At 40.4% G+C, this 11,097-nt stretch overlaps 1 protein-coding gene across 8 annotated transcripts in view; it reads right to left on the bottom strand.

Annotated features, from left to right (window-relative positions):
• The window catches only part of pabpn1l (PABPN1 like, cytoplasmic), a 14,619-nt gene extending 6,907 nt beyond the window's left edge, over nt 1-7,712 (bottom strand). Inside the window, exons 1-4 of one of the 8 annotated variants that reach the window (XM_061670133.1) lie at nt 7,543-7,712; nt 7,345-7,464; nt 4,002-4,067; nt 354-492 (exon numbers count right to left, since the gene is read on the bottom strand). In XM_061670133.1, coding sequence (XP_061526117.1) covers nt 354-492; nt 4,002-4,067; nt 7,345-7,422 — 283 coding nt within the window. In that variant the 5' untranslated portion in view covers nt 7,423-7,464; nt 7,543-7,712. Of the gene's footprint in view, nt 1-353; nt 493-4,001; nt 4,068-4,846; nt 7,153-7,344 lie in introns of those variants that run through there. The other 7 variants (XM_061670139.1, XM_061670134.1, XM_061670137.1 and 4 more) reach the window with 7 other exon arrangements.
• Between the last annotated feature and the right edge of the window lie 3,385 nt (nt 7,713-11,097).

Below are 11,097 nucleotides of genomic sequence, written 5' to 3'. Positions count from 1 at the left end.
AACAGTTCAAGATCAGGTCAAATAAGCCATTGCATGTGCCAAAGCGTATTTCTGGCCCCCACAAAAACACATTGTGATATTCTTTCTATTTTGGGGTCAATTGAAGACAGGAGGCTGGTGAATAGAGTGTTGGGGGGGGAGAGCATAAAAGCAGAAAATAGCATGACCCACAAAAACTGTCTCATTGGGCAGCGATGAGGCACATCAAGTGTCCCAGGTGTTAGCCTCATGGTGACACAGCTAGCTCACCTGAATGTAACATTGCACTGGCACAAATCAGGCTAAAATACATTGTTAAACTTCCCACAGTCTGCATTTACTGGTACCAAGCATCAAATAACATGTTGTCTCACCAGGCCGGGGGCTACTGGTCAGCAGCTGCATCTCCTCACCATCACACCTGTCCTCCTCTTCTACTCCCTCTTCCTTCATTCTTTCAGTCTCTTCTTCCATTTCCAGCTCCTGAACTCTAGCCTTGATGGCTGCTAGCTCCTGTTATACACAAACGACATGTACATAACCCTTCAGTTAATGTACAATACAAGGGTAATGACAGGAACCATAAGTGCACAAACATCCTGGACAAGAATGCACATTAAAACATTACAGGGTCATGTCGATTGTTTGGCCATTTACTACACTGTATCTGCCACAACATACAGTATGTGCAGCAGCACACTACTGAGATCCAGTACAGGAACTGTATCTTTATGTCTTAAAGATGGCACTCCGTTTTGATAGACACCATCAGTGAGGTTTATTCAGTTAACATTTTTTTTTTTATTATTGTTGCATCATACAAAGAGTTCCATCCATCCATTTTCTGTACTGCTTATCCTCATTAGGGTCGCGGGCATGCTGGAGCCTATCCCAGCTATTTTCAGTTGAGAGCCGGGGTACACCCTGAACTGGTCGCCAGCCAATCGCAGGGCACATACAGTGGGGCAAAAAAGTATTTAGTCAGCCATCAATTGTGCAAGTTCTCCCACTAAAAAGATGAGAGGCCTGCAATTTTCATCATAGGTATAGCTCACCTACGAGAGACAAATTGGGGGGGGGGGGGATCCAGAAAGATCAGTCTGATTTTTAAATAATTTATTAGCAAATTATGGTGGGAAATAAATATTTGGTCACCTAAAGACAAGCGAGATTTCTGGCTCTCACAGACCTGTAACTTCGTCTGTAAGAGGCTCCTCTCTCTTCAACTCGTTAGCTGTATTAATGGAACCTGTTTGAACTCATCAGCTTAAAAGACTCCAAACTCCACTATGGCCAAGACCGAAGAGCTGTGTAAGGACACAAACAAAATTGTGGACCTGCACCAGGTTGAGAATACTAAATCTGCAATAGGTAAGCAGCTAGGTGTGAAGAAATCAACTGTGGGAGCAATTATTAGACAATGGAAGACATACAAGACCACGGATAATCTCTCTCGACCTGGGACTCCACGCAAGATCTCACCCTGTGGGGTCAAAATGATCACAAGAACGCTAAGAAAAAAATCCCAGAACCACACAGGGGGACCTAGTGAATGACCTGGAGAGAGCTGTGACCAAAGTAACAAAGGCTACCATCAGTAACAGACTACGCCGCCAGGGACTCAAATCATGCAGTGCCAGACGTGTGTGTCCCTGATTAAGCCAGTACATATCCAGGCCCGTCTGAAATTTGCTATAGAGCATTTGGATGATGCAGAAGAGGATTGGGAGAATGCCATATGGTCAGATGAAACCAAAATAGAACTTTTTGGTAAAAACTCAACTTGTCATGTTTGGAGAAGAAAGAATACCGAGTTGTATCATAAGAACACCATACCTACTGTGAAGCATGGGGGTGGAAACATCATGCTTTGGGGCTTTTCTTCTGCAAAGGGTCCAGAACAACTGATCCATGTATAGGAATGGGGCCAGGTATCGTGTGATTTTGAGTGAAAACCTTCCATCAGCAAGGGCATTGAAGATTAAACGTGGCTGGGTCTTTCAGCATGACAATGATCCCAAACACACCGTCCGGGCAACGAAGGAGTGGCTTCGTAAGAAGAATTTCAAGGTCCTGGAGTGGCCTAGCCAGTCTCCAGAACTCAACCCCATAGAGAATCTTTGCAGGGAGTTGAAAGTCTGTGTTGCCCAGCGACAGCCCCAAAACGTCACTGCTCTAGAGGAGATCTGCATGGAGGAATGGGCCAAAATACCAGCAACAGTGTGTGAAAACCTTGTGAAGACATTCACACCTACGGCCAATTTAGTGTCTTCAATCAACCTACCACTCTTTGTACAGTATTGTGGTCACTAAAACGCATTAGGAACTATCACCATGACGCAGTGCAATTACACACCAATGTGGATTGCAACCACAAGATAAACCTTGAATAAACAGCTCACAAACGGCATCAAAACTGGACATAACCAACAAATGGGCTGTTTGTTGTAGAATTACACAAAACCTGTAGATGCCCCATTTCTATAAAGCATGGATGGGCTCATGTGTGGATCCAGGATTAATTTTTATTACACTGCAAACGTTAATATTTTAGATATTTCCCTTAATTTTTCAGTCAATAATGCATGGGTTTTGTGTTTTGTTTAGTGGGCAAATTATCCAATTTATTTTGGTTTGTCCGAAAATTACTTGTCAACTATAAAAAATTTATGTCATCTATGCCAGTGACTTAGAGACAGCCAAAACCATTAAAAGCTCTTCCACTAGATGGCAGATGGTACAAATAACCTGTGTAGCCACCTGTTACCATTCATAAAACAGAAGGATAGCTTTGGGTTCAAATGAACAAGCCCTGATTTCATACAAAGTAAATTTGTGAGTAAATTGAGACAAGATCATCATTTCAATACACTGTACAGTGTGCCCTCGCTATACCGCAGTTCATCGTTCACACCCTCACTATATTTTTAAGCAGTGGTGTTAATGGGTTTTTACAGAATACAGTGGGGCTAGGGATCACAAAAAAAAATTATAATTTGATTGAGATCAAAATTATGATTAATAAATATTATTCATTGATTTCAACACTTAGTATTTATTCAACTACCAAAGTTCAACTTAAAATATAACAATGGGAAAATAAATTAGTAACAAATAATAAAATAAATTAGAAACAAATATCTGCCAGTCCTGCTATGCGTGGAGATGCACAATTTCACACATTAAGAGCAGAGGTTGCTATTGAACTTTATTAAAACAAATCTTTCACAGATGACGGCGACTATATGCCCGTGAGTACAGTTATATTACCCGCCTGTATGTGTGTATTACGACAGCGTTTGTGTGGGAATATACGTTAGTTGAACGTAAAGCCTTCCTGTAATTTCTATTGCTAATTTTTAGTACCCCATCAATAGAGCTTTCCATTGAGTATTAGGATTAAGCTGGCAAAGTTTATGAAACAACCTAAATATTTTAATTACTGTATAAAATGTGTGTAATTTTTTTGTTATGAGTTTTACAGTAAAGTCCAACTGGGGCATCAATCAACAGCTTAAAGCATGCTCAGGGAGGGCAAAATAACGGTCACACGCAAGATACACAGGTGCAATCGGGGTGTCTTTACAACGCAGGAAATTGCATAAACACACCTCGTTGTTCAGTCACATTATTTTTCTTCTAGTATGCTTTGATATTGTAAAAAGCCAAAATCGAAATCACGATTAAATTTCAATTCATCACCCAGCCCTAGAATACAGGCAAGTAAGCAAATTGGGAGTTTCGCATCTTCACTGTAAGTACCACGCTGTGGCACAACATGCCAGGCAGCACTAAGGTCTACTGAAAGAGGTGCCGCATTTATAACCGTAAGAGGACGCCCCTTCAGTGTAATACAGTACCACGTTTTTCTGTTTTAATATTCATTGCTTCCAAAGAGAAGTGAAAATACATGTATAATATATAGGAAGTCAGATTTTCCGACCTCTGACCAGGAAAAGTGCACTGGAGCGCTACTCAAACTGGGAGGTCCATTCGAAAAACTTGGGGGAAAAAATATCTACCCAGACTTCAACGTGTTGCTTCAATCTGATGTCACTTGAGAATGTCGATCCCAATGGAGACACAAACTGTGAAAGGTAAAACAATTGGATTATAATATATAATATATTATTCATTAGAACTTCACATAACGTAATTTGTACTGATTGCATGATGATATGCCCCTCTGAGATTTTACTTTATTTACATAAAGCAAATTATGATTGTATATTGGACTATATAGTAGGCTTTACACGATAAGGATTTTTGGGGCCAATCAGCGAGTTTAAAAAAACGATAACGATCACCGATCCGATCACATGATGGAGGAATGTGTCTATTTAAATGACCTGTTCATTTACTGTATATACTTGTGTACTTAATTGCTCAAAATTATATTTACAATCAATAATGTATCTTTGTTCCTCTATTTATGCCAGTGAGGCATAGTGAAAGAACAAATCAATGGTGTTCTATTAGATGGCAGGAAGTAAATACAGTAATTCCACTTTTATTTTAATATCCACTTTTTGTGACATTTTTGTTTGTTGGTGTGCCGTAAGATTTTTCAATGGTAAAAAATGCTCCTTGGCTCCATAAAGTTTGGAAACTGCTCTAGTTAGGTCATGTATTCTAATCAGTCAGGTCAAACCAACATTACATGACAGAAATAATAGGTGCTAACTTACTGTAATTAAATTACTGTATAATTAAATTACTTCACTCACACCGTAAATTTGGAGTATGATTCGACAGAACAGCGGCATGTTTATGTACAACTGTTTGTGCTACCACTAGCTTGCTAGGCTACATAACGTTTTTGTTGCCTGCTTGCGCGCCGTATCGTATTAAAAGTACGTGAACATACCTGAAGCATGCCTTGAACGTCCTCTCCTGAGCACTGGTGACCACCAACACACGTTTCCCCCCATTTTGTTCTTACAAACACACGGCGCGATCCATTATTGTTGTCGTCGCCATGGTAACGAATGTATCCGGTCGTTTACGTTGACACGATGAAGCCCAGTGATTGGAAAAAACAGGATGCGGTGGTATCGGAATACAAGATTTTATTGCAGTAGTCTGACATAGTGCAATTGTGAAAGAGCAAATTTGTCTTGTAGTGTGATCCTGGCATTACGTGTTGTCTGTTCCACACCACCGACGTTTTTTTTAAATTTTTTTTAAATAACTATTGGGCGTCAGATATTTACAGAACTACGCCAAAAGACACGCGACAAGGCTAAAAATAAACTAGCTTTTGGATTCAAATATACTGTGCACGATGGCGACGTGGAGTAAATGAACATTACTGTACTTTAATATAGCAAAATAAAAAAACTAATGATTCAATTAAAATGTATTCCATATAAAAGTTAAATATACATTTTACCTCAAATTTCTTTAAAACGGCTATAAAAATGCAAATATATTTAGCTTAAATGTTCAATACAACTGTACTTTAAAAATGTTCTTAAAAAGTTCAAGACACTGTAACTCAGCAATTTCTTGAACTTAAATGGACTTTTTGACAAATTTTAATGAGGGTTCCGAGCTCATCACAGTACAGAATCTGCTCTTATTAAAGTGCTAAATGATATAAGGTTGAATACTGACTCGGGAAAGGTGTAAATTCTTGTCTTGTTGGACCTCAGTGCGGTTTTTGATACGGTCGATCATAGTATACTGCTGAACAGGTTGGAAACGTGGGTAGGACTAAATGGAACTGTCCTTAAATGGTTCAGGTCCGACCTGGAGGAAAGGAGTTATTTTGTAACCATTGGAAGTGTTCAATCTCATCAAATGGCAATGACCTATGGGGTCCCTCAAGGGTCACTGCTTGGACCCCTCCTGTTCAGCCTGTATATGCTACCCTTGGGTCAAATTCTTCAGAACTTTAATTTTGACTATCATAGCTATGCAGATGACACAGTTATATCTAGCAGTGTCTCCAGTTCAAATTAGGTATTGTTTCACTGTCTAAAACAGATAAATATCTGGATGAGCCAAAATGTTCTTCAATTAAACCACAACACACCTGAGCTAATTGTTTTTGGCAATAAAGAAAAGAGGATTGTAGTTAGTAAATACCTGGAGTCACTCTCTTTAAAAACCAAAGACCGAGTCCGAAACCTTGGTGTTCTGATAGATTCCGACCTGACTTTCAACACTCATATCAAATCAATTACTAAAACTGGGGATTACTGTTTTTTCTTTTTTTAAATTATTTTAATCATGTAAAGCATATTGAGTTACCTTGCATATGAAATGCACTATATACATAAATTTGCTTTGCAACATGATGCAAAGTTTGAACAGTTAGTGATTCTTGCATGCCACTAGAGTGAGCCCACACACTACTAGTGGTACTTGTACCACACTTTGGGAACCACTGCTGTAGTGTTTAACTCATGACAGATGGTAACTTGGACATCACAGGCTTCTCAGAACTATATAACCACTACGTCACACATCGTGACAAGTGAGTGGGTAGTAATATATATACACAATTAGAACATTTGACCATTACATGTTTTGTATTTAATTACAGTAAGATTTTTATTGTTACGATGTTGAAAAACAACAAAAAGTAGCAGGTAAACCTACTATTATTTCAACTTTAAATAAAGTGTGAATACATTTGCCATTATTATTATTATTTGCACTAATGGTTGGTGATTGTTTTTCTTCATAATTAATTTTACCTTGTACCTATACAAGAAACAAAAGGAATTTAGGAAATTTCACCTGCACTGTCCGATATCCAGGTATTTATTTCAGTGACACTTGTTGAATTTTTGGTCAAAAAGTTACAGAATCAATTTCCAAACACTGAATCATTTCTGATCGTATCGTTCTACATGAATGAACAAATATCGTCCTTGAATCGAAATTGCTCTGCCTTGCCTCAGCTGAGTGCAATTTAAGTACAAGTAGCCATTTATGGTGCAGCTCTTGTTAACGGCCCCAGTTAGCATACGATTGTGCATGTGCATCAAATGTCCAGTTAGTGTGCATTATATCCTTCTAAAAGCTCTCCTTAAAATTGACCGAACACATTGTATGAATAAAACAAAATAAAACTGTTACAAAGGGATTCCGTGTAACGGTTCTGTTTGTCCGGCCCATTTGTGTTACAGACAAAATGCCGTCATCAAGTCTTACGCATTCACGAAAAAGCATCACTGGAACATTACCTATAAACATCCGAAGAATATAGTGGCTGTATAACGCTAGCATGTGAAACCGTTCCGTGTTCGACACAGCGGCACGTTCGAGCGTGCGCCATTCCTCCACCGCTGCTCACGTCCGTTGATCCACCGCAGCGGCGTGTCTTTTCCATTCCGATAATGAAGCCACACTTACCGGGTCCTCGGCGAGGTGCTCCTCGATGGACTGTCCCTGCAGATAGGCGTATTCCAGATGATTGTCCGCCATGTTCATTGTTTAAACATGGCATCAACAGCGAGCTCTCACCGTAGCCTGCTAGCAAGCGACAAGCAAATTATGTCACCCCGGAAGCAGAAGGACGGCGTGAGGAGGACCCGCGTGACGTAAACTCACTCACTCACGAGCGTCACCTGTGTCCGTCCACGTCGCGTATTTTTGTTGATTAACAGCGTCGTCGTGGGCCACGTGAGTCAATTTCTTAGCTTAGAATTAGCTTTTCTTAGCTAGAGGTCAGTGCCGCCTCCCTGCACCGGAAGCTCGGCCCCCCACTTAACCTTTACCCCACCCCAGTTTGAGGCAACTGTCAATAGCAGCGTCATGAATACGTAATAAACTTCAGTTGAAAAACCTAATGAAAAAAATGGAATGTCTTCACAAATTAAAACAAAGTAATAATAATATATAAAAGAACGCCCTGTGTAACCGGGTTAATCTGTGTGTTTAATGAAATGTATATATCCATCCATACATTTTCCAAGCCGCTTCTCCTCACTAGGGTGCTGGAGCCTATCCCAGCTATCATCGGGCAGGAGGCGGGGTACACCCTGAACTGGTTGCCAGCCAATCGCAGGGCACATACAAACAAACAACCATTCGCACTCACATTCACACCTAGGGGCAATTTAGAGTCTCCAATTCATGCATGTTTTTGGGATGTGGGAGGAAACCAGAGTTCCCGGAGAAAACCCACGCAGGCACGGGGAGAAAATGCAAACTCCACACAGGCGGGGCCGGGGATTGAACCCCGGTCCTCAGAACTGTGAGGCTGATGCTTTAACTGCTTACAGCACCTGGTATTCCCATCCAAGTACTAACCAGGCCCGCCCCTGCTTAGCTTCCGCGATCGGACGAGATCAAGTTTATATATAATTACACAAAATATGTTACTGCCTGACAAGAAAATGCCTCCCTAAACTGTGTGTATATAGCTCAGTGCTGTAATTTATTCTTCTGTGCTCCCCACTATAAATGTTTTCTGCAGCCCCGCCTCTGCCCTTTTGTATAATCTTCCTGTGGGAGAGGTGCGTGACCACATTTCATTCAGTTGGTAATCCTGAACCATCCTAATGTTTCTCTTGGTTTATTATGCATCTTTAGTCTCAATGTTATTGTTATGTCTTTTCTTGTCACATAATGGGTACATGTCAGCGGAGTTACATTTAAAAATAGTATTTTTAACAGTTGAAGACCGCTGCCTTAACGCTGTCACAAGCCGAACTGATTTACGGGTTGCCAATGTCGTCATCTGTATTTTCTTTGTGTAGGAGCTCGAGTGGACAGTCAAATTTATACGGAGGTTCTGCTGTTGTTTATTCTGTCAGGTATGTTTTGTTGAATTTGTGGTTTATTATGTGTAAGGATTTTACCGCATAGTCGCAGGGCCCTTTTGTACAATCTTCCTGTGGGAGAGGAGCTCAAGTGGACTGTCAAATTTATACGGAGGTTCTGCTATTGTTTATTCTGTCAGAATAAAAAGAGATCGTCTCCAAAAAGGTCCCGGTGTCACACCATTCTTCAAACCGACACAACACAGATCACCTTTTTGCACATTTTTAACCCTTATATACAGTTCATTTTCCATGCACAAAGAGAATGTTCTGGGCTCACTGTCCACTCAAAATCAATCCAAAGATGTTCTACCGGGTAGAGGGCAGGACTCTGTGCAGGTCAGTCAAGTTCATCCATACCAAATTCTCTCATCCATGTCTTTATGGACCTTGCTTTGTGCACTGGTGGACAAGTTGGAACAGGAAGGGGTAATCCCCAAACTGTCTGAATGTCCAAAATCTCTTGGGAAATTGAAGCATTCAGATTTTCTTTCCCTGGAGCTCAGGGGCTAATATTTTGGACATTGTGGTAACAGATTAGAGATGGCCCCTTCCTGTTCCAACATGACTGTGCATCAGGGCACAAATCAGTGTGCATAAAGACATCATGGATTAGAGGGTTTGATGTATATGAACCTAACTGGCATGCACAATCCTGACCTCAACCCTATAGAACACTTTTGGATGAATTAGAGCAGAGACTGAGAACCAGGCCTTCTTATCCAACATCAGTGTGTAACCTCATAAATGCTCTTCTGGAAAAATGTCTATGAATTCCCATAAACATACTCCTAAACCTTGTGGAAAACCTTCCCAGAAGAGTTTAAGATGTTATAATTACAGAGGGTGGATCGATGTCATAAAACTGACCCCGATACAATGGATGTCGGTTAAAACGGACCATCGGGACTGAACAATGTCTCCCAAAATAGTTTCTATTTGTCACTTAAAATGCTATTAACAAAGTCTGTCCGTTCCTGTAATTGGCCTGAATTCCCCAAGCCTATCTATCTATCTATCTATCTATCTATCTATCTATCTATCTATCTATCTATCTATCTATCTATCTATCTATCTATCTATCTATCTATCTATCTATCTATTATATACTCAGCGGCTGAAATAAGTATTTAACATGTCACCATTTTTCTCACTAAATATATTTCCAAAGGTGCTATTGACATTTTCACCAGATGTTGGGAATAATCCAATTAATCCTTACATACAAAAGAATTTGAACAAATAAGATCAGAAATTATGTTGTGTGTAATAATGTGAAATGACACAGGGAAAAAGTATTGAACACATGAAGAAAGGGAGGTGCAAAAAGGCATGGAAAGCCAAGACAACACCTAAAATCTAATAAACAAAGCAATCCAGCCCCTTGTCAGTGGAAATGAATATCAGATGGTTCAGTCCTAATTAATGGCCTACAAAAAGCTCTCATTGCCAAGGTGTGAGTCAAGACACATCTCATGATGGGTAAGAGCAAAGACCTGTCTCAAGACCATCCATCCATCCATTTTCTGAGCCGCTTCTCCTCACGAGGGTCGCGGGCATACTGGAGCCTAACCCAGCTGTCATCGGGCAGGAGGCGGGGTACACCCTGAACTGGTTGCCAGCCAATCGCAGGGCACATAGAAACAAACAACCATTCGCACTCACAGTCATGCCTACGGGCAATTTAGAGTCTCCAATTAATGCATGTTTTTGGGATGTGGGAGGAAACCGGAGTGCCCGGAGAAAACCCATGCAGGCACGGGGAGAACATGGAAACTCCACACAGGCGGGGCCAGGGATTGAACCCGGGTCCTCAGAACTGTGAGGCTGACGCTCTAACCAGTCGGCCACCGTGCCGCCTGTCTCAAGACCATTGCAAAGTAATTATTGCAAAACATAATGATGGCATTGGTTACAGGAGCATATCGATGCTTCTGAATGTTCCAGTAAGCATGTATATAATACTTACATATTATGTATAATATAATATGTAAGTGGAAAGCCAATCATACCACTATAAATTTGCCTCGCAAGATTTCTGACAGATACATGATAAAATATATTATAAAAAATTTGCTTCTTGCATTATACAGAAATATAGTTTGCATATACCCGCGACCCTAGTGAGGATAAAGCGGTACGGAAAATGGATGGATGGATATACATAGAGTACATAAGATGGACATTGATTTTAAAGATGGACACTGATTTTTTAAGATGGACACTGATTTTAAACTTGATCGTCAAATTGGTGCGGTTGTCAAAGCCATCTTATTTCATTTTAGGCAGATGGCTAAAGTTAAGTATCTTCTTTCACAACAGCACTTTGAAACAATCATCC

The sequence above is a fragment of the Phycodurus eques genome, chromosome 2 (genome assembly GCF_024500275.1).
Source record: "Phycodurus eques isolate BA_2022a chromosome 2, UOR_Pequ_1.1, whole genome shotgun sequence".
Classification (NCBI taxonomy): Eukaryota; Metazoa; Chordata; class Actinopteri; order Syngnathiformes; family Syngnathidae; genus Phycodurus; species Phycodurus eques.
The sequence above is the reverse complement of the archived record's forward strand: the minus strand, read 5'-3'. Positions and strand labels throughout refer to the sequence as shown.